The following is a 22,792-nucleotide window of genomic DNA, read 5'->3' as shown; positions in this document are numbered from 1 at the left end:
CAAAGAAGAAGAACTAATTCAGTTTAGGATAAAAGTGATTTGGAATGGAAAACAGATTTTAGCTAAGGTAACTAAAACAGTTACTTATTATATCCCTAATAAATCCTGAGAAAAATGAGAACACAAATGGAAAAAGTGACATCTGAAGCAGCATGCTCTATGAAGAACATTACAGAAGAAACTTTTAATTTAGGAGCAAATCTTCAGTCTTTGAAAAGTAAACATTACTGTAACCAATAAAGTTTTCTTTAAAATTTCAGCTAGTTTTAAGTGTATCACTATGTCAATCTCTTAAATCTTTCTGTTAAAACTTTAAACTATTGGCTAAGCAGCAGTACTATTAGCCACTGCAACACCATTTGTCTTCGGAAGATACTGTTCATAAAAGAGAACCATAAAGGATATTTTTAAAGCTTTTATATTTGCTTCATATTTTAATTCAAGTAAATTAACAAACATGAGGAACATCTCAAGATGTGGCAGAGGGGATTTTTTTCTTGGAAGGATGACAGTCAGATTTTATGGAGAATAACTGAACATGGAAAAAGTTTGATTGCTTTATCCATCAGGTAAGTTTACAGATCAATCCAGGAGGCAGAAATGGCTTTTAAAACATGGAATTTGGAAACAAATAAAAGAATCATTTTAGAGCAGAAAAACAAGAGAGCTGTCCTTGGACAGTTTCTGAGATTAGTGCACATATGAAGTCATCAGATGAAAGTGAAGAAAACAATACCAGGGTTCTTGAAGATTAGAAGTGAGCGTTTTCAAGTACCTTCTAAAGGCAGACAGTAACTAATCAAAGATTTTTGATGACCGTGGTGATTCAGTGTCTAGAACTAAGATATAATCAACACAATAGGAATAATATGAAGGTGTGAGAGATGAAACTGTTAGTATCAGTTTCTTCATAAAGTCAAGTTTCCTTTCAACACAATAGCAAATTGCCCCGCAATTTCAACTCTTCCATCATTACGCAGTGAAATCTTCAACTCTCCTCCACGGCGAGAACACTGAAAAGCTAAATGGAAACAAGAATTCAGAGTTAAAATTCTAGTATATAATACAAATTATTATTTTTTTAAATGCATGAAAATTCAGGCTAATGATACCTCTGTCTCCAGAAAGCAAGCAGCATCAGGTCAGTCACTGCACCAGAGACAACCTGAATTGTCTTCACAGATGAAGATTAGCTGAGGGTCTATCTCAGACAAGAACTTGACACATACAGAATGTGACAGAAGTACTACGTAGTACTAAGCAATGAAGGATGCTTTGCTGTGGTGTAGCCAACTAAGCTTCTTTTGCATATTTAGGTATGTCTTGAATGCACCCATTCATGGAATAGACAGTTTCCATAAGCAAGAAGGAAGAACACTTATCTGTACAAAAATAGAGAACCACTTTTCTAGTACTGAACTACAATTAGATACAAGGTTCAAAGCATGTTTTGGGGTAAAGGGTAAATAAACATGAAGTAACTAGTGGGAAAAGTCTATGAAGAAACATAGATGCTGCTTCAGCTGTCACAAACTGAGAACAAATTGTTACGTAGACAGGAACAAATACTGATTTATATAATCCTGAAAATATCACTTAATACAGCCAGATAAAGTTTACAGAGAATAGCTTTCCACCCGTGAATAATCACAAAGCTCCATTTTTGCTGAAACTGTTTAAGTCATATTCAGGTGGGAAGATAATGCTTAGCTAGCATGTTGAGTCCGTAGTCTTGTTTCCGTAGTCCAATTTTAGCTGCATAATTACTTGATCAGCAAATGCTCCCGTTAAGAAGTCATCTTGCAAAGGTTAGAGTTTCATACCATTTTGTTTTTGTAAAAGGCTGTAAATGGATGAGACAAGCCACTGATGTTCACAGTCTCCCTACTCAATGAAATTCCAACTACAAAGGTTGCTCAAAGCAAAATACCTTTTCCTCACAATTCCTCAATTTGTAATTGGGTAGAGACTGCATTCGGTTCCTGGCAGAGTGCAGGATCTCCAACAGATGGCACATACACCGTATGCTTTAAGACGGTTTCTCAGCCACAGCTGACAAGAAAGCTCTTACTTATACCAGGATATCAGATTCCCAAGGCTCCAAAACTGGTAAGAACAGGAGCTCTATAATAATTGCTACTGATACCTTCTGGTCTTTATTTATAGAACTACTGGCTATCATTTTTAACTTATCAGAACAATACCTATTTATGGACTAATGACTTCAATTAGAATATTCCATACCATGATAAATTTGATAAACTGTTATTGCCAAGTGTGGATACACAGCTAAACCCTCCCCACCTCTTTGTGACAGCAGAGTTAAAGAAAAGAGCTAAATTATTTCATATCTTCAGAGGTTGCCTGGTTTTTGTTTTTCTTTCTTTAAATGTGGAACTAGTGCTGTATGTTTCATGGCAAGATTACTGAGGCTATTTTGATACTGGTAAATTTTATTTTACTTTCAAAGAAACCTCCAAAATACAAGGAAAAAAAGACAAAGATTTTATGCAAGCCTGTATGTAAATGGTACTTTATCTTTGCTTTCTCTCACACAGAAACAATGATATTTCACACTGTGTCTGAAAGGAAACAGACCTGCATGGAATATTTCGTTAACTAGATGATTTTATTTAATAGCAATGTCTTCAGAGAGATTCAAGCATCTCTGATGTGCACACTCGCTTTCTGGATCATGCAGTTGTTGCACATCCCTTCCATGTGTGGATTTAGCAGGAATTTCTCATACTACACACACTATTCCCACTATAAATACAAATATGTACATTCTGATCTGTAGAAATAATATATCACAGCTGAATTCAGTGCCTTAAATTCTTTTATGATTCACCTGAGAGAGGGGAAAATTTCAAGAGTATGTACAAAGACTGAACTTTAGCATGCTGATCTGCACCACTGTCTTCAGAAGGAGGCCAGTGACTTTGTGCCAATATTAACCTATTGTTTTGAGGAACTTCTTAGAGTAGGTGCATCTAAATGACCAATGGTTACAAAATTTGAGGACTAATGGATTTTCTTTGTGATGTCCTGATAAAAACATCAAATCAGCAACAAGTGCCATTCTTGAAAAGATATTTGTTTTTAGAAATCACCAGTATTTTGGCCAAAATTCTGATCCCTACAAAAGGGCTGTTGAAAAAGCATTTGTTCCTAGGCCTCTTCTAGGTATCACTTAAATGAAGTTAAGATCTCTGAGACTTTCTCTAAAAGAAGAAAGTGGACAAATCTACTGGCTGATGGAGGGAACCACTCTGGCAGAAATGTTACACTTCTGTATAAATCTAATGTAGCCCTAGGGAAAGAAAATATCTACTAAAAGTAAAAGCAGTGAATTCTATCAATCTGTATGCTGAGATTAACTGGGAAAGATGAAAGCTGTGACTGTAACTGTGCAGAACTCTTCACTTCACGAGACTTAAAATCAGCAGAAAAATAAACACACGTTTATTCCACCTTATGAGGCAACTTATTCAAAAATTGCGAGGAGACTAAAAAGCTAACAGACAGGACCTTATGTTGAAAGAAATTCTGGCAAACGTTTCTAAAGGATGATCTTACAATTGAAGTGAGGTCCGTTGCCCCCCACCCCACTCCCCAAAAAATCTCCCAACTAAAATTTATAAACCTATTCTGTATTGGAAAGGAATCACAGAAGTTAGAGGCAATAACAGGAACCACACAATAAAATAATTTAGTTAGTTGAAGTAAAGAGGTACAGAAAAGACTCCTCTAGCTTTACCAAATACAAAAAAAACTGCCCTGGATCAGGCCCCTTCTCTTTAAAATAATTTGGAAAGTCCTGTAATTTGTTTGGATATATCATATTGCTCATGTAGGTTTATAAATATCATAAAGCTACTTGAAAGACTGGATACAGTGACAGTTGCTAAATACTGTAAATACTGTATTCATTAGCAATTAAAATCTAACACCTGATACGACAGGTTATTTTTATTTAAAATATATATATATTTCAGGGACTCTTCAAATGAAAAAAGGTAAGGACTGATAGTGAATTCTCATTTAACACAGCTTAAACACAAGAATATTTACATACCTCCAGGAAAAATGATTAAAGCATTTTACCTTGTAAAAAGAATTGAAAATTCTCTTTGTAGTTGATGGGAGTTGTCAGTATTTGACAATGTGGTCTAATAAAAATAGAAGACAACCTAGACACAGGATATTATGTCTGATACTTCAGCAGAGATGTAGCTGACCTCCTCCTAGAGGTCCCAAAACTCAGAGAGAACTGACAATACATGTAATGTTCTTCGTTTTTATACCATTTCATATCTAATCTATTTTGGAACTAACAGATCTTTCATTTGGAAGAAAGCCATAATTCTTGCAATAAAAGATATCAGATATTACAAAAGCTGTTGTGAAAGTTCCTAAAGAGTCAAAATATGCTTTTATTTATAAATTTTTGGTGATAAGTTATCTTTTACAAATAATAAAATTACAAATGGAATTTGTACTTGCTTGCTATCAGTAACATTTTGAATATATATTTGTGTATATAAGTAATCAACCACAAATACATTTGCTACTTTACTAGTGATGTTTTTAGTAACCTGTAAGACAAATATATATATTTGCTGCAATACTATTTACTGCTGCTACTACTGATTACTGCCACTACTGATTTTATTTTTATTTTATATATATAATATACACACACACTTTCTTTTGTGGTAATAATTTGAAAAAGCTTGATATATACTTGCTTTATTATTCATAAGAAGACTTTCCAGTGGCGACTTATTTTCACCTGTACTAAAGTATTTTTCATATACGCATGAAACATGAAAAAATCTAGCCTATGGGAAGATGGGACTTGTTTTTTCCCCACTAAAAATACTAGGAGAGTAGATTATAGTATAAATTGCCTTTGCTGCTTGAGATAGTTTCTCTAAAAGAGGAAACAGCATGGCACAGATGAAACAAATGAAAACATAAAAGTAGAAAGTACCATACAAAAATACAGACAGAATTTGTGTCTGATTGTTTAGAGAAACACTGTTGACAGGTGTGAAGGAAGACTTTCAGCACCTGACATTAAAGACTGAAAACATCAAATCTTATGAGAAACAGCCAGTCCATAAAGATGCAATACCAAAGACAGTTGTTCTTCAGAAAATATTTTTTTCCTCAACTTTATGATAGTTATCACAGATCTGTATGATGTAAATGCAAACATGACCTTGGAACAGACTGATAAACGTTTCCCTCAATCCATGATGGAGAAGGTCTCAGTCACTGTGGATTATCATGCCAAGCTATGGAGGGCTAACAGATCCTTTAAAGAGATTATCACTCAGAAAAAGTCCACTCTGAGATTCATTTGGCTAAATATAGGAAGGCTTATATTCAAGGTGGCTGTTTGGAAAAGCATTTACTTTTACAAACAAGGGTCCATTCTCTGATTAGACTAAATACTACCAATTGTTGCTAAGTGCACAAAAAAAATAGTATTTCAAATAGTATTTCTAACACAGTCATCACCACCCACCGAGAGAGACAGAGGACTACTACGATATCATTTAAAGTTTACCAAGCTTCAGTCATGATGAAAGGTCATGACAGCTAAAATACAGAAGCTGAGATCAAAAACTAACGAGAGTTAGGATCCAGAACTGACACTTCAGATTCTATGCAAACATGATGTGTCACGTTAGTAGGCAGGAAACAAAGCAATTTTTTAAAGATTATCTCACACAAAATTATACATTATTCTACTCATGATGGGAAAATGGATAGGGAGTTATTACTATATTTTGGGGTTATAATTTTATTTATTTTAAAGTTGGTAGCTTTTAAATAAATGGACAGCTTTCCAAGAAAACAGTCCCTCTTACCAAGCATTTCTGTCTTCCCCAGCTGCTCTGACCAGTAGCTGCTTAAAACAGCATGGGCAGATCCTGAAAAGAAATTAGAACATAAAGTACAGAATTACATTAGAATCACTACTTTATAGAGCAATCACATTCAAAATGTAAATACCATATACAAATCAAGTGGCACCTGTGTGCACTTAAGAGTAAAAATGCCTAGGAGTCTGCAGAGCAGACAGAACCTAAAGCTTTGGCATTTCACTTATTTATGATCAAGCAGTATTACTTCCTCATCCTCTGACTTCACTGGAAATTTTGCCTAAGGGCTTCAAAATGAGGCTCAATTGGTAGGAATAACAGACACTACAGATTAAAACACTTGAGCCAAAGTATTCACTTTTGGTAAACAAGTGAAGTTTCCTAACAATGGAATCTCAAAATATTAAGCTTAATAATACTATTCATCTAAACATAATGTTATTCAATTAAACACAAACAGCTACCCCCCCCAAAAAAAATAGATCTTGGATTCTTGGATTTTTTTTATTTTTTATTTTTTAAGAATAGGTGGATAGAAGTCAATGTGCAAAAAAGAAAGAATTCCCTCTCTTAACAGTTTTCACAAGCAAACCTCTGGGGTTTTTTTCAGTCTTGAACACTAAGTATCTGGATGTAACTCATGGTGGTCTTTTAAGATCTCACTACAGACTCTGGTAGACCAACTCATTGTTTCCTGAGTGGCAGATGGCTTAAAAATGTAGAATGACTTAATGGATTTTTAACTGGACATGCTGCTTCAGTATACATTAGCGGCTAGGGGCAAAGACACTCTGCTGGAAACCCAACTGTGAACTAACTATAATTATCAGGGCTCTGGGACACCAGGACATGTAACAACTAAGAAATTCTCACAGAAGGAAGATAATACAAACTCATAACACTTAAAAGTACAATTCAGCAGTATAATGAAGAGATTTGTTTCTATAAAAGAAAGGGCGATTGCAAATGCAAGACAAGCAACTGTGAGCTACAAGCCTAGAAGAATCACAAAGATTCAGGGAACATGTAGCTTTTCCTACGTAAGAATAATGATAATCTCACAAATCTTAAGGAACGAGCTCTGGGATCAGATACATCCACCACTCTGCCACTGGTTTAACAGGAAAGCAGGACTGCAAGTTTAATAACTGAAACATGGCCTGTATTTACTTGCAAACCTTTCCGCTAGAAGAGCAGAATAACTATCGTTATTCCAATAAAGACCTTCTTCTATTTAGCAAAACACTTAATGAGTATTTTTGACTGAGTTCTCATCAGACTAGTAATTAACCTGTGATTAAGGGGTGCGTAAGCAAATAATATTACTTCGAGTAAGTAATTACTTCGATTACTTCGAGCAGCAAATATTATCACATCTACGGAGCAGAACATCAAAGGAAGACTTTGAACTAGTGTCTCTGTCTCTAAAAATATACCTAGCTAAGTTCTTACAACTTGCAGCACTGAGAATACCCACAATAAAATGTTCTTAAAGCAGGAAGCAATTTCAGCTGAAGCACAAAAAAAATAAACACCACTGAAAGAAGTGGATATGAACTTCTGCAGTACTTGCTCAATACCAAAGCACTCTGTTGCTTTTCTGTAATTGTAATACTTCAGGGAAAAGATCTGAAAGAAAAGAGGCAGGAACATCTGACCTGGCTTCCTGACAGCAGGAAACTGATTTTTTCTGAATGAGTTTGGCATCAGTCAAAGTTTTCCTGCTGTCCATAGAAAGCAGTAATTTATAAGAGAGACTCTGAAGTACTAATTCATGAAGTTTAATAAGAACGTTTTAACTGAACTGAAACAAGAATAATTCATCTATCATGCAAATACACACCTGTAACAGGGTCTTCCAGAACTCCATACCAAGGTGCAAAATATCTGGAGTGAAAATCATGGCCTTTATCTTTTCCACTGGAGTTTCCCTTAAGAGTGAGTATGAGTCCTTTCACCTTTCCAGTCTTTTCCACTGACAGAAATTGTTGAGCGTTCACTTGCAGTTTTTCCAACACAGACCTTGAATTTAATTATAGAGTATTTTAAAACTTCATTTCACATGAGTTCAAGTATTGAAAAGCATCAGAAAGCTACAAAACTGTCTTCTCTACACTCTCAAAACAGCCACAACAAAGTGTTGGAGCAAAGGATTCCTAGCATTGTTCTCCCAATGTCTTTCGATATAAGACTACCCTGAATATACTACACTCCTAGTAAGCAGAGAAAAAAGGCCAAGCCATGTATTTCTTATTTCTGAAAACAGAAATAAAATGCCCAGAAAAAAAAAAGCTCTGGAAATGTACACTTTCATTTCTATTTTTCCATCACTGGACAAAATATTTCATCACTACAGAATGCAAAGTGTAAGCACTCCACCTGCTTCCAGAAAAAGGAAACAACTAATACTATTCAGATCTTCAGAGAATTGTAAAGCACTCTACAACAGTCTCATTTCTCTCAGTCTCTATGAAGCTGCAGATATCTCCCTAAAAACTGAAGTCTTGAAAGAGTAAAAATACTGAGTATTCAGCTGAATTTTTTTTTTAATCTCCCCATTACCTCACTCTATAAACAGTAGTTTGGCCAAATTTGAAGTAAAAACAATTGCAATTTGACCTGATTAAAGAATTCAGGCTTGGACTATATATATATATATATATATATGTATATATATATATATATACACACACTATATATATATACACACACGTATATATATATATATACACACACACACACAAATCATACTCAACAATGAAATTCAGGTCTCTGAGATTAACAAATGCTTTGAAATCAATTGAATTGGAATTTCCTCTGTAAAGCTACTTATGATGCTGTAAAGAACGTGTAAGCAGATTACAGTCAATTGGGCATGTGAATCCATGGCATTCTGTCGATGTGTCTTGTCTCACTATGCAGACCTCTATAGCTCTACAACTAATAGTTCTTCAGTTGAGAAGCTAGACTCCCAATTTCTTGCTAGGTTCCTGCACCACTTTTGACTCAGAGGGATGGGGAAAAAAACAATGTTAAAAGTGCTTCCTACATCTCCCTTTCTTGAAGATAGGTTTCAGACTGATCTTGTTTAGCTTTGCTGGTTCTGTAAGCTCACATGGGAAGATTAGAGAATTATTTAACATGAGAGTTTAAATTAGAGTTTTTAATCTCCACCTGTTTCTAAAAAAATATAAGTGAGCCTAGCCTATAAGGAATAGTGGTTAAACGAAAGGAATCAATTTCTACATGCTTGCTTCAAAAAAGTATCACAAACCTTTCATAAGCATCACTGATGCGGACCAGGAGCTTCTTTGTGTCAGGAGAATAACGGAGATCTTGAACGATCATGTCACCAACAGCTGCCTGGTAAAAAAGAGTTAAAGGAACAAAGAAAAACAGAGTCATCTGAATAGGGCTCATGCAAGGTCTTTGACGCAGCCCTTGAGAACACACATGCAAGAAAATTAAATTCACTAAGTGCATGAATGGATATGGGCAGGTGCCAAGAGCTCCATGTTTGTCAACTCAGAAAGAAATCCGGGAACTACGAACAGGGCAAGGACACCAAAGTGCCCTCACACACATACACTGAAATACATGCCAAGCACCGGCGGTGGAAGACAAAAAGGTTAACTGCAGCATTTTGGAGAATTCCATTTCTTGAATTGCAGGACTCAGGAGTTTTCAGGTTTTATGAATCTCTATGAAGTACCTCAAGCAACATGATGTTGTCACTATTCAGCCATTTTAATATATAAAAATAAGTATAGCTAATTTAAATGTATTTCTAAGAGCACATCTCTCTACTTACCTTTATTAACTCTCCTACTTCCTCAAGTGCCTAAAGCAAAAAAAAAAAAAGAAAAACTGTAAAAGATAGAACATGTATGCTATACAGCTATCCGGCTACAGATAGGTAGATATACATACACCCATGCAAACATAAACACAGGCTTTCCTTGAAAGCCTTTTATAAATAAAATTTTGACTCACCTGTGGGTAGGTTGAGTAAAGTGGTAAGTCCAGGACAATATGATCTTTCTCTCGTCTCGTTTTTAATTCCCCACTCAGAGTAACAAAAGTAAGAACTGAATTTGTGTTTTCTAGAGAGACATAATATTGCAACGTTGTCAAGCATAAGAATTTAAATCTAAATTATTATAGCTTTTAGCCTAGTACATTCAAAAAAGTTAGTTATACAGCTAAAAACCTAATAGCTGCAGTAAACCTGTATTCCAGGACAAAATTCCCAGCTAACTTAGTAAATAAGCTGCTGAGGCTAATGAATACAGCAACTGCCAGTATGTCTTTCCTGTATGTACCTAGAATAAGTGGGAATTTCCTTTTATCAGAAACAGAGATATTCCCTATTCATCAAACTCTACTGTACCTCTCCGAGATAGCATTTGCATATTTAGCACTAGTGTTTAACAAGAGTGATGGCAGGACATCAGAATCCTAAGTGCAGACATCAGACTACAACCTTACAATTACAGAGCAGTTGATAAAAGAAAATACTGAAGGTATCTCCACATTTGTTCTCTAAATGTTCTGAAGATTTAACCACTTTCGTTGTAGAAAATAATCGAGATTTTCTTAATTAGAAACAAATTTTAATGAAAAATTATAGTAACGAATACCTTGTAAACATACTTTGTATGTGAAACAAAACAGCAGCTGAGGCAAGTGTAGCATGACCACACAGAGGAACTTCATTGGCTGGAGTGAACCATCTGAGTCCAAAGCAAGAACCTTAAAAATAAAGTTTGTTATTTAGTGGAAGAGGATTTTTTCCTCTTCAATTTATTTCAAAAACTTTATATAGAGTAAGGACATTTAAGTCAAAATGCATGTTATAATCAGTCTCAGGCTCAAACACCCTTTTAGGAATCTATTTTGTACTAATTTTTGGAACAGCCATTGCTTTTGAGCCAGGACTACAACTTGAGCCTACAAACAGAGGAAAGCTACTTTGTTATAAGGACAAAGAATTTGCAGAGCAGAGAAGCTACTTGCTTACAAGTGTAAAACAAGATTTTTCCCCATGAATAAAACACAATGCACCAGTAAAGAGTTTTGCTGGTATAATGGAATCTATACCTCAGCTAGATCAGTTATGAATTATTTTGTTTAAACTACCAGTTAACAGTGGTAAAAGACTAATGTATTCTAAGCATTTATTTCACTAAAAATTTGATTTCAATTGATTGTTAAAAAAATAAAAAAATCAAAGATAACTAGATGCTAACACAGTACCTTAATCTGAAATCTATCTTCAGGATAACACAGCTGCAAAGTGAGTAGAATCAGCAAACTGGTTCATCTGAAAACTAATCCACAAAGCAATTCTGATTGGGCTCTGTGTTTGTCTGACATTTTCTGCCTTTTTCAGCATCTACCCATTTCCTCACCCCTCACATATACAAGCCCTACCAAAGAAGAAGAGTGAATTCCATCCACTCAAACTGATCAAATAAGCAGCCTAAAGTGTTTGTTTGTGCAATTCCAGATTCCTTGTTTTTGCTGGAAACCTGTTTTTTCCAGTACTGGCTCCACAGACAGTTTCTAAGACTTTGTGCAAACTCAAAGAACAGCTTACAGTTACCCTGGTGATGATTTCCTGAACAGCCATGCCAGATTCTGCTCACTCTGCAGTCCTGTGCATACAGAATAAGCTCTGTCTCTCTTCTCCTGGCTGTATAATAGAATTATCTCAAGAGATAATTAGTAGAAGTATTAATTGAAGGATCTTTGCATAGCACTTTCAGGAGATTTTCTGTATACAACTTGCTTACTTAGTGAAAGATACTAATACAAATGTTCTAATTTATGAATGTTTGCATATTATAAAATGAATTTGATAAGCAAAACAAGTACTTTAAAGAATCCATGTGCAAAAAGCTTAATATTATTATTGTAAGATGCAACCCAACTCCACGATTTTGCTTTTGCTGTCTTACAAATTAGCTTATTCCTTATAAATGAACCCACAGTATCTTCTTATTCTTTTGAAAGCAACATTGGTGCTTAAACAGAACCACTCACTTTTAGTAAAGTCATCTGTAGGGTGCAGTTTTCTGATGAAGGCAGTTTCAGAAAGATTCATTTCTGTTGCGATTTTTTGGTGCAAACCTTCATCCAAGTCCTAACAATGAAGTGACAAAGCCATTTAAAAGCAGGCCATAAAAAGCAAAATCAAACTCTGTCAAATAAATGCAGTCATCCCAATTTTTATTGTAATAAAGCAGATTCATTTTTAGTTCAATTTTTTACTTTAATTCATTTTTACTTGGACAGTAAAAAAAAAAAACAAAAAACTTTTCAACATAAAATAGGTTAACTAGTTCAATCACTGTACACAAGCATTTCCAGTATATATTCTGTAAGTTCACAAATCCTTGAACTACAGGAAGAATAAAGTTACAAAAATACTAAACTCAGCCATTTAATGAGTACATCTTTTTTCTTAATTATGATGAAAGTCACACTGAAGTAATTATGAACAATCAAAAAATAACTAAAACCTCCTTCTGTAACTCTGAAAAATCAATGTCAGCAAAGGGTATGTAGTAACGGATAGGGCAATGGCCAAGGCAGCTTATCAGCACTTACTGCTGTACCCTCAATATTGCTCTTTGAACAACAGGAATAACATGCTAAGTCAGTAGAAGCTGAGAAGAGATAAACCGAAAAAAAAAACAAAAATGTCAGGCTCACTACATTCTGCTCTAACTGCCTGCAGGTTTAAACCAGTGAACATTGATACTGGGACACATGAGTTGTAGTGACAGTATGAAATTTCACTTACCCTTGTTCCATTGTTCTTTGCCCACAATTATGCAGACTGGCCGGGTATAAGCATTTGGTCTTCAAAGTACAAACGATGATGTACTAAGTGGACCTGAACAAGTCCGAACTCTGGCGGGTTGAACTTTGCCCTGCTAACTTTACTTATTTCCCTTAATAATTTTAATCCTTTAAACCAATGATCCCACATTATAGATATGAAACAATTACCAATGGGCACAATAGACCTGTCCTCGAAGAGTTAATTCTATACAATGAAACAACATCCTAACCTTTTACAGTACCAATAGTGTCTCCTTTATTCCAGGAAAACAATTCTTGCTGTTAATTACTCCAAAGATACCAAACCAGAACACTGACCAACAAAATTTTTTTATTAATATTAGAATTCTATTGAAATACTGCCATCCTGTGGCACTTCTGAAACACAGAAAGCGTTTGCTTTGCCGTTCTTGCTTCACTTGCAACAGTTTTTGTAAAGCATCTGCTGAGCCTTTGAAGGGAACAGAAACATTGCTGTTACCTGCACCATATGTTTTTGGAGCTTAGAATAAAACTATTAGAACGTCAGCTTTAATATGATACTAAAGCCTCTAGCCCTTTGTACTGCAAAAAAAAAGTTAAAACTTCAGCATGCCAAAGGCAACATGCAAATTGCCCTCTTAATACATTGATGTAATAAAGTAAAATCAATACAAAAATGCAATTAGAAGCTTTTAATTTTAAGTTAAGTTAGTTCTGAGAGGGAGCAGTTAGATTTCAGAGGGCAACAATGCCTCTGAAGTGAGATACTCTCTATCACAACTTTAGCTGAGCTGGTTAAGTATGCTATATGGTACAAGATCTAGACAGGATTACAAAGATTTAGGCAGGATTCATGTGGTCAAAATAAGGTACTTCCACTGACTATTTATATTTTTATACTTAAATTTTGAACAAGTGATACCACACAAAAATACAAGGTGTATAAATTTCTACTCTTATTTAGTAACTAGGTTTTGGTAGAACTTGTCAACAGCATATCAACTTGAACCATTTGTTCAGAACATCTTTGTGAAGAGAACGACTGTTGTTGAACGCCGCAGAACTACCAGGCTGCTCTGAAGTACTGCAAGCTGGCTGCTTAGACCTGGTAAAAGCAGAGCCCAGCACGTTCAGTGACCCAGATCCAGTCCTACAGGTTCCCCTCACACACACTTTTCTTCCACAGGAAAAGCAATGAAACGAATAATAAAACTTCAGTCAAGAAGAAAATTATTGAGTATTGATTCTGTTATTCAGTACCGAGCACTCAAGTCAGAAGTGGTAAAAACCACTGCAGCCCCTCATATGCTTTTTTTTTCTACTTACATTGACTTTTTTTTAAACTTACATTTTCGAGCAGACAAACTGCCGCAGGGTTTCCACAAAACGGCCGGTTTGTAAAAGCATCAACCGTAAAAATAGGAATCTGCATTGCTGCTTGCGCCTATTTAGCTTTACGCTGATTTCCCCAGGGTGCTTTCTAACCCGTTCTACCCCCTGAAGGAAGCCCAACTCTGAAGTTAATGTTTCCCTACCGATAGGAGGAACCAGCGGGGCGCTGCTCGTCACTTCCGAGCACATAGAGGGCGCCCAACGGCGGTTTTGATTCATGACGGCAGATTTTAACCTCTGTGTGGCGTCCTGCCTCCCTAACCCACGGCGGGAGGGACACACGCCCGAGAACCCGACGGGACACGGCCGCCTGCGTGAGGCGATACCCGCGCTGAGGCGATACCCGCGCTGAGGCGACGCCCGCGCAGCCGTCAGCGACGACCGTTAGGGGGCGACCGTTAGGAGCGCACGCGCCCCTCTCTGAGAGACTTCTCGGCGCCAAGCCGCCGCCGAGCCCGCCCGGCGCAGCGCGCATGCACCCCGGCGCCCCTCAGCCGCCCTCGGGAGAGAAAGGAGCGGGCGCTCCCCTCCCCACCAGCCGCGCCTGCGCTGTTGCCGCTTCTCGCTGCCGGCCGCGCAAGCCCGTGTGCCGCTCGGGCGGGGCTGAGGGGAGCGCGGTGCCGCTGTCGCGATAGTTGCGCGCTCGGGACGCCATCGCGCCTAGGCTGCTTGCGTCGCTTCGGAGCCCGGTGGCCGGTCGGGAGTGAGGAGGAGCTTCCTGCCCGGCGGGACGGAGCTGCCGCTGCCGGAGGCGCGTGCGAGGGCTGTGCGAGCGGCTGCCGGTGAGCGGTGGTTGGCGGCGGGAGGGCAAGGGTCGCCACAGCGGAGCCCGCCGGGGCCTCCCGGGGCGGGGGCGGCGGGAGCAGCGCCCCCAGGGCCGGCCGGGCCCTCCCCCCTTCGCCGCGACCGGGAAGGGGCTGAGGGAGGCGGAGGGGGGGAGGGGGCGGTGCTCGGTGGCGCCTCGTCCCCGCCGCGGCCGCCATTTTGCGGAGCTGAGGCGGAGGGCGGCAGCGGCCCTGCGGCGGGCGGGCGGCGGCTCCCCGGGGGCTCGGCGGCGGCTGAGGGGAGGCTGAGGCGGCTCCGCCTGGGGCTGAGAGGTGCCGGGGGGACGGCGAGGGGAAGAAGGGAGGAGAGGGGGAAGGGGCGGCCGTGAGGGGGCTCCGGGGAGGCGCGCTAAATGGCGCCGGGGAGGGAGCGGGCGGCGGGACCGGTGGTGCGGGAGGAGGCCGGCGGCAGCACGGGGCCGCTCGCAGCCCGGTGGAGGCGTTGCGGTGGGCTTGGGGCGCTCCTCGGGCCTCCCCCCTCCTTCAGCTGAGGGCGGCGTGCAGGCACCTGCCGCTGGGGGGGGGCTTGGCGCGGGGACGGCCGCCTCCCCCTGCCCCTCAAGGTGATCCCGCGGCGCCACCCCGGGCTCCTTGAATTCGAAATAAAGCCCTGCCTGTGTGGCCGGGGAGGGGAGGGGGGAAGCGCACACACAAAAAGGGGCCGAGAGCGCGGCCCGTGGCGCTCGGTTCGCAGACAAAGGAAAGGCTTGTGTTTCCACGCCGCAGCCGTTTCGTGGTTCCTGCCCCTCCGAGTGTCAGGCTTTAAAAAACAAAAGCTTCCAGGATTAACGCGGAGAGCCCTCTGAGTAAATAACTAGTGCTGCTGCAGCCCACGTACCGCACTCCCTACGTGCGGTTTTCCCTATCAGACTTGAGGATGTTTTCAGATGTATATGTGCTTAAGATAGGACAAAGTAAAATTTAAATGGGGAACGGGAAAAAGCTTATCATCCATAATAATACTTAATACTAGTTTACAGGAGGAAAACTACTTGATTTCCTTTGAGGTTTGTGGGGCAGACTTGGGTACATATGGAATCTAAAAAAAACTTTTTTTTTTTCTTGGTAGTGTTTAACTTAAATAAAAATGGACTGGAGTGGAAAACACAACGGGCCAAATGATACAACTAACGATGGAACAGTGGTACGACTTCGAGGCCTGCCATTTGGATGCAGCAAAGAAGAGATTGTTCAGTTTTTCCAAGGTATCTCTAGTATAGTCAAAGTATAGAGACTGACTTTTCTTGTATGTTTTACACAATGTTTTGCACACTTTAATTTGTAATGCCCATTAATGGGGTGGAGGGGAGGGTTTGTGCCAGATTAGATTACTTTAAGTAAGATTTGTGTCCTGTAATTACAGTACAAATAACTGTAGATGTAGTAAAGCTGAGTATGTATCTATTTTTGTCGAGGTGGTAAATGTATTATGCATATTGAGATAATCTATATGTTAGCATTTGGAGCAGTTAAATTGCTTGATTGGTAGCTATGTTTTCTTCATGTAACCTAGGTGGTTGTATTTTTGCATAAGTAAAACAGAAAACAAGTATGGCTAAATCCATAAATGTTTAATGAAAGATCGTTGGCTTGTATTGTTGGGTGATGGGGGAAACCTTTTTTTTTCGTTGTTGTTGTTTAGATATGCTTAAAGTATTTGCTGCAGATGGGAATGTTTCAGCCTTTAACACTGTTCCCCTTGATGGGGTTATTTGTCCTTGGGTTAAAGGGTTGGAAATCGTGCCAAATGGGATAACATTGACGCTGGACTACCAGGGGAGAAGCACAGGGGAGGCCTTCGTGCAGTTTGCTTCAAAGGAGATAGCAGAAAATGCTCTGGGGAAACACAAGGAAAGAATAGGGCACAGGTGGGGATGGAGAGTTTGGGATGGTGTTTAAATTTTTATTTTTTGGGGGTTGTGGGTCAGTAATGCTTTTGGGGGGGTTGGGGATCATAATATGGAACTGGCTATTTTAAAGATTTTTTTTGTAACTGATTCTAAGTTAACTGGGGAAATACGGTAGATTTGGGGGGTGGGGGAGTCAGTATTACTCTGTGTATGTAGCTTGCTAAACTCAGAAAATTGTTTCAGTCATTTGTGTCATGTGTAGGGTAATTTGTGCTAAGTGCTACTATAGCCAGACATTGTTTTTCACCAGTATCTTTCTCATACTGGAAAGACATGTTTTATGCTTAATTTGTACAGCTAGAATTTTCACACAGTAACTTTTGCTATTGTTAAGTTTTTCTTTGATACACTAAAGATTCTTATGGTTTTGAGGAGAAAATTAAGTTGTATGGTATCTTTAGTCATTTTTATTGGATTGAACATCTAGTTGTAGAAAACGTAGTATGGCCTTTTATAATATTCTGAGAGCTTACGCATGTATTCTTACTTGTACCTTGAAAATCCTCTCTTATTCAGATATATTGAAATCTTCAAAAGTAGTAAGAGTGAAATCAGAGGATTCTGTGACCTGCCAAGAAGAATGATGGGACAACAGCGACCTGGACCATATGATAGACCATTAGGAGGAAGAGGGGGTTATTATGGAGCTGGGCGTGGAAGTATGTATGACAGAATGCGTCGAGGAGGTGGTGGATATGACGGTGGTATGTTTATCTAATGATAGAGGTTCTGTTGTCAGTTTCATGTTTCTGACATATTTGTCAAGAAATAACGAAATGGCAGTAGCTTCCGATTAGGTTTGATGCACTTCTCTAAAAAGAAATTTTACTTGTAATATATCAAAAAATGCAGCTCTATTTAAGAGTAATGGAAAATATTTGAAAGCTTTATTTTCATTAGAATTGGATATTTTGTTTGCATGTTTCGGTCTTTTTACGGTATAAAAGGGATTCTGCACTTGAACGCTGTTCAAAAATCCAGTTTTAACAGTCTGCAGAGGCAAACACAGATATCTTGGTGCCCAAAGACTGAAAAAATGATTCTTTTGCATCACTTTGAGTTTTCAGTAACAATGTAATTGTTCTTTTTCTTTGTCACTTGTACAGGGTATGGTGGCTTTGATGATTATGGTGGCTATAATAACTATGGCTATGGAAATGATGGCTATGATGACAGAATGAGAGATGGGAGAGGTAAAAAAAAAAATACTGTTTAAAAAGATTTTTTACCTTTGACTTGGAAGACATAGTATTTTCAAGACAGAAGTAGTGGGTTTCTGTATTAAATTGTTTTGTAAAGAAAGAAGGTTACTTAGGAAAGGGGAGTTGAGGAACCTCTGGGAAATAATACACAGATAAGTGTTCAGGTTGATGCACTAGAATTGTAAACCTCTTCAATAGCCTAATTCAATAGCCTAAAGTCAGCAATTTCAGAAAAAAAATAGTAATCACTTTTCTTGCTTTTCATGATGTACTTACAGGTGTGTTTTTTCTTGGTTGTGTTTTTCTAGGCATGGGAGGACATGGGTATGGTGGAGCTGGAGATGCAGGTTCAGGTTTCCATGGTGGTGGTCATTTTGTTCACATGAGAGGACTGCCTTTTCGAGCAACAGAAAATGACATTGCTAATGTAAGTACAGTAGGAAAAAATGACTTTTTTAACGCCAAGAGTTTACATGTTCTTGTCTTCCCTATTCCAAACTAATTTACGGTTCTCCAGTGAGTGATTGATAGCTCTAACACATCTGCTACCTGAAGTCATGGTTATTTATGCAAGTTCTGCAGAACTTCACAACAAACGAGCTTTTACGAAGGTAATGTCTGTGGTAAGGTTGCTAAAGAAGTCAGATTATTTTTAACATTAATTCCTGTACTTTTCTGCTTTTTTCATTTCGTTAAAAGATGGATACAGTTGTTGCAATCAGTATCTTCATTCTAAGACTTTCAGAAGTTTAAGTTTAACTGAAGATAGAGTGATAGTAGATGTGAAACTTTGACGGTTTGTATGTTGACATGAAACTTGTTTTAGGATGGACAAAGTGGGAAAACAGTAGGGAGCTGTGTTTGCAGGGGGAAGTATCACATTTACCCGTAAGACATCAGGGTGGCAGATAAAGGGACACATGCAGGATTTTGGGAATCTTGAGTCAGTGTGGATGTCTATTGTGATTTCAGGGAGAGAAGTGTTCATGGGACGGTGGGCCTGGTTTAACCATAGGCTCTGTACAGGGGGGCACCTTCTTTATTAGTTGTATCCATATAGTGTATTTGTGGATCTCCATCAGGTTGTGCTCGTTTTCTTTTTTTTCCTGTATTTTGAAATTGAGTTGTAACATCGGTTTGGTTGTTTCCTTCAGTCTAAGGACTCTTCGAGAACAAGGGGTGAAAGTGTGGTGAATAGTACATCAATAGTTATCCTAAAAGTTCATTTGCACATACTGTCTATTAAAAGCCAGTTGGTCAGATACACCATTGCATCTTTTTGATGACTTCTGTGGGAAGGAAGAGAAATCTGATTAACAGCTTTGTTGTTGTTATTCCATAAACATGTCCCTACTTCAGGATCTTTATTTGGCTCTGCTTCTTTGAAAATTAAGTCATGACTTTCCTTTTCCAGAGTGGCATCTTATTAGAACGTATTGCTTAAAGAGATGTGTGTGGACAGGTATTTTGGTTTGTATCTCTGTTTTTAAAGAGAGCTACTTCAGATCTGTGGCTGGAGTTCTTCAAGTTGTATAAAAGGGATTGTAAGTAATGCTCTGGAAATGAGTAATTAAATTTGTCTCATCCTACCACACAAAATCATTAGTTAGTGCTTAGTGCTGTAATCCCTGGGACAGCAAAAAATGTACCTGGCTTAAATTCTAAATTTATGTGACTTTTTTTTGTTTTTATTCTTTAGTTTTTCTCGCCATTGAATCCTATAAGAGTTCACATTGATATTGGGGCAGATGGACGAGCTACAGGAGAGGCAGATGTGGAATTTGTAACACATGAGGATGCAGTAGCTGCTATGTCAAAGGATAAGAATCACATGCGTGAGTGTTGTGTTCAGATGAGGTTTTTCTTGATCAGGCTTCGGTATGGTATATATAGGTAAATTGAATGTAAGGGTTTAAACTCAATATAACTAAAGTTACACTGCATTAAATACACACATCGTGGTATTTTTTGCTGTTTATCAGAATAACGACTAATTGGTCATTTAAAAAAAAATAATCCTGTGGACTTCCAACTAATTCTGCAGGGTGGATTTTTTCTTTGAATCTTTCTGTTTTCTGAATCAAAATACAACATAGTTTATTGATTTCCTACAGAACATCGATATATTGAACTATTCCTGAATTCAACTGCTGGAGGTGGATCTGGAATGGGAGGCTATGGCAGAGATGGCATGGGTATGCATCAATTCCAGATCGAGCTCGTTTTGCCAAACGTAGTGTGGTTCCCAGCTTGTAACGGTGCACATTCTGCTTTTCAGATCAAGGTTACGGCTCTGTTGGTAGAATGGGCATGGGTAGCAATTACAGTGGCGGGTACGGAACTCCTGATGGCTTGGGCGGATACAGTAAGTAGATGTTCTGTTTTAAATTTATTTTCTGACTGTGTTGCTACATCTGTCTTCTGACAGATGATCTGGAAGGGTGGGTTCTGGGTGCTGTAGGACGTGCTGGGAGAAAGGGAAGGGAGGGCATTGGTTTAACTTCAGTTATAAATCACACTTTTTTATACCTTTGGCTACTGCAGCAAATGCTTGTTTAGAAAAATAGCGCTGAAGTATTGTTGTTCTAGTATAACTTAAGTTGGTGCTGAACAGTTTTGTATTACCCATCACATTCTTTTCTTTTTTTAAGGTATGTATACGTGACCTTGTGTCAATTGTTTGCAGGTCGTGGCAGTGGAAATAGTGGAGGATACTATGGGCAAGGCAGTATGGGTGGAGGAGGATGGCGTGGAATGTATTGAAGGATAGCCTTGCTTCTGCATAATATCCTGGAAGAAACAGTCTCTGGTCTACTAGACTTTCTTACAAAATTTAATTTCTTTTGTATTTTAAGAACTTTATAATGACTGAAGGAATGTGTTTTCACAATATTATTTGGTAAGCAACAGATTGTGATGGGAAAATCTGTTTTCTGTAGGTTTTATTTGTTGCATACTCTGACTTTAAATAAATTTTTATATTCAAACCACTGATGTTGATACTTTTTATACTAGTTACTCCTAAGGATGTATTACATATTCAGGAAACAGCCGGTTTAAGATGTTGTACTATGGTTCAATAAAGGTGGTTGTACTGTAACTCCTATGAACACTGAGTTCTATGTAATCTTGGTGTAGTGAATGAGTTTGAAAAATTCACTTGTTTGAGGGGAAAAAGGTAGATTAATAGACTAGTTTATTTGGTAACAATCTTTCCTAAATCCTTTTGATAAGTTGTATGTAATAATTTCTCAACATGGCATTAAGCTGTGGAGGCTAAAAGTCATAGTTCCAGCTTCCTTCCTTGTACTATCAGAATCTACTGTGCTTTTCAAATGCACAGTTGCATAAATGCTTAGTTTCCAAGTTGTATGCATCCACAACACCAAGCTACAGTAGTCCTGTGCTTTGCTGTAGAACTCCAGGTGCTGCGTTTCACATGTTTAACTTGCAAATGAGTTGCTAATCAAACTAAAACACTAGCACAGCTTTCAGCTAACATGAAATAGGTCAAATACTAGTTAATTTCAAGTTAGTTTAGCTCTTTTTCTTCACAAACTGTTTTTGGGTGTTTTTAGGAAGACTGGGGGATTTTGAAGCAAGATATAAGTTTCTTTCATCAAACTTGTATTTCAACACCGTTGAGCTTTTTTTTCCTTTAGTGCACATAGCTGATTTGTCTGTATTTGTTCAAAACTTGGCAACCCATTTTATGGATGAGCTTGTTAGAAGCCAGGTCTCTAAAATGACAACTGTAAGCCTGATATTTGTGAAGTGACACAACCCCAAACACATTGAAAAAAGTTTTCTGTGCATTTGTGACATGTAAGATGTGTAAGAAACAATTGTTTGAAGACACTTAACATACCTGATGTGTAACGAGGTATTTATTCTGAGCCAGTGTGATCTCCCAAAATAACTGCTTTGTCCTCAATGCCTCCCGTAAGATGTCAAATGTGATCTTGGGTATTGAAAGTTTGTCACCTGTTTTGCTAGTACTGTGTTATATATGTAATAAATGTCTTACTGTGGGAGAGAGTAGAATGGAGTTTATTTCACTAGAGAGTGTGTGCTTGTGTCCAAGTGACTGGAAGTAGTAGCTGAAAGGGGCATCTGCCATAGGAAGTTTTCCAACTAGTGAAATACTTTGGGATAGGAAGGGGAGGAAAGATGGCTTGAAATCATTATACCAGGGATGGTGCAGGGCTCTGTTTTTAACTTGGTGCTCACAATGTAAGTAGGGGGTTCTTAGTCAGTTGCTGAGGTTTGTATGCCTTGTAAAACTAAGGTAACACAGGTCAGGACAAAAATTAATCCAGTGGCAGGACAATATATCTTAGAGTCAGATAAAGTACATCTACTTCAAGATTTTCCTAAAAGCATAGCGTCTGAATACTGTAAAATAGTATCAGCTCTAACCTTTTCCTCAATCAAGTATGCTCTGCGTTCTATTTTCTGAGAAGAAACACACAAACACTGGCTTAAGACTTACCTTTGGGAGAGCAGGGGCAGTTACTTAGTTATTCAAAGTAGTTTGAAGTGTAAGTTACAAAAGGTACACTGAATGTGAGTCTTGAATGAAATTCTGCTGTATGGGACAGTGAAAGCCTTACGCCTGCCCATTCCCCCCTAATGCTTCATCCTGTAACAAGAGCAGCACTCAGTACTGAACCTTTCAAGGAACTTGGTATTTAAATTGTAGAGGAATAAAAACCCACCTGAAAACATTGTCAGAT

General features: G+C 38.5%; 2 protein-coding genes across 11 annotated transcripts; one reads left to right on the top strand and one right to left on the bottom strand.

The window, feature by feature from the left end:
- Positions 1–403: 403 nt before the first annotated feature.
- Positions 404–14,458, bottom strand: PBLD (phenazine biosynthesis like protein domain containing). 3 transcript variants are annotated; one of them, XM_035563869.2, is made up of 10 exons: positions 14,077–14,092; positions 12,706–13,197; positions 11,943–12,042; positions 10,551–10,649; positions 9,891–10,000; positions 9,709–9,738; positions 9,172–9,260; positions 7,741–7,919; positions 5,883–5,945; positions 404–1,021 (listed from the first exon to the last, which is right to left on the bottom strand). In XM_035563869.2, exons 3-10 carry the CDS (start codon positions 12,001–12,003, stop codon positions 909–911), a joined length of 744 nt encoding a protein of 247 aa, XP_035419762.1. In that variant the 5' UTR covers positions 12,004–12,042; positions 12,706–13,197; positions 14,077–14,092; the 3' UTR covers positions 404–908. The 3 variants fall into 3 exon arrangements, with proteins under 3 accessions (XP_035419762.1, XP_035419914.1, XP_035419685.1); XM_035564021.2 differs by lacking the exon at positions 12,706–13,197 and having other exon boundaries at positions 10,538–10,649; positions 14,077–14,458; XM_035563792.2 differs by lacking the exon at positions 12,706–13,197 and having other exon boundaries at positions 14,077–14,458.
- Positions 14,459–14,621: 163 nt separating this feature from the next.
- HNRNPH3 (heterogeneous nuclear ribonucleoprotein H3) lies at positions 14,622–22,090 on the top strand. 8 transcript variants are annotated; one of them, XM_035563099.2, is made up of 10 exons: positions 14,622–14,902; positions 16,014–16,149; positions 16,674–16,812; positions 17,371–17,558; positions 17,961–18,047; positions 18,365–18,483; positions 19,756–19,891; positions 20,171–20,251; positions 20,335–20,421; positions 20,743–22,090. In XM_035563099.2, exons 2-10 carry the CDS (start codon positions 16,032–16,034, stop codon positions 20,817–20,819), a joined length of 1,032 nt encoding a protein of 343 aa, XP_035418992.1. In that variant the 5' UTR covers positions 14,622–14,902; positions 16,014–16,031; the 3' UTR covers positions 20,820–22,090. The 8 variants fall into 8 exon arrangements, with proteins under 8 accessions (XP_035418992.1, XP_035419561.1, XP_035419406.1 ...); XM_035563271.2 differs by having other exon boundaries at positions 14,679–14,902; positions 17,371–17,513; XM_035563353.2 differs by having other exon boundaries at positions 14,679–14,902; positions 20,708–22,090.
- Positions 22,091–22,792: the final 702 nt, after the last annotated feature.

This window comes from Cygnus atratus, chromosome 7 (assembly GCF_013377495.2).
Source record: "Cygnus atratus isolate AKBS03 ecotype Queensland, Australia chromosome 7, CAtr_DNAZoo_HiC_assembly, whole genome shotgun sequence".
Taxonomy (NCBI): Eukaryota; Metazoa; Chordata; class Aves; order Anseriformes; family Anatidae; genus Cygnus; species Cygnus atratus.
This window is presented reverse-complemented; position numbering and strand designations above follow the sequence as displayed.

Excerpts from the sequence above, each read along its gene's own strand:
- PBLD (XM_035563792.2), bottom strand. The coding sequence starts at position 14,160 with ATGCAGATTCCTATTTTTACGGTTGATGCTTTTACAAACCGGCCGTTT. Across the intron at positions 9,261-9,708 it reads AAGTAGGAGAGTTAATAAAG|GCAGCTGTTGGTGACATGAT; the intron begins GTAAGTAGAGAG and ends CTTTTTTACCAG. Across the intron at positions 7,920-9,171 it reads ATCAGTGATGCTTATGAAAG|GTCTGTGTTGGAAAAACTGC; the intron begins GTTTGTGATACT and ends ATTAAATTCAAG.
- HNRNPH3 (XM_035563099.2), top strand. The coding sequence starts at position 16,032 with ATGGACTGGAGTGGAAAACACAACGGGCCAAATGATACAACTAACGAT. Across the intron at positions 16,150-16,673 it reads GATTGTTCAGTTTTTCCAAG|GGTTGGAAATCGTGCCAAAT; the intron begins GTATCTCTAGTA and ends CTTGGGTTAAAG. Across the intron at positions 16,813-17,370 it reads AAGGAAAGAATAGGGCACAG|ATATATTGAAATCTTCAAAA; the intron begins GTGGGGATGGAG and ends TCTCTTATTCAG.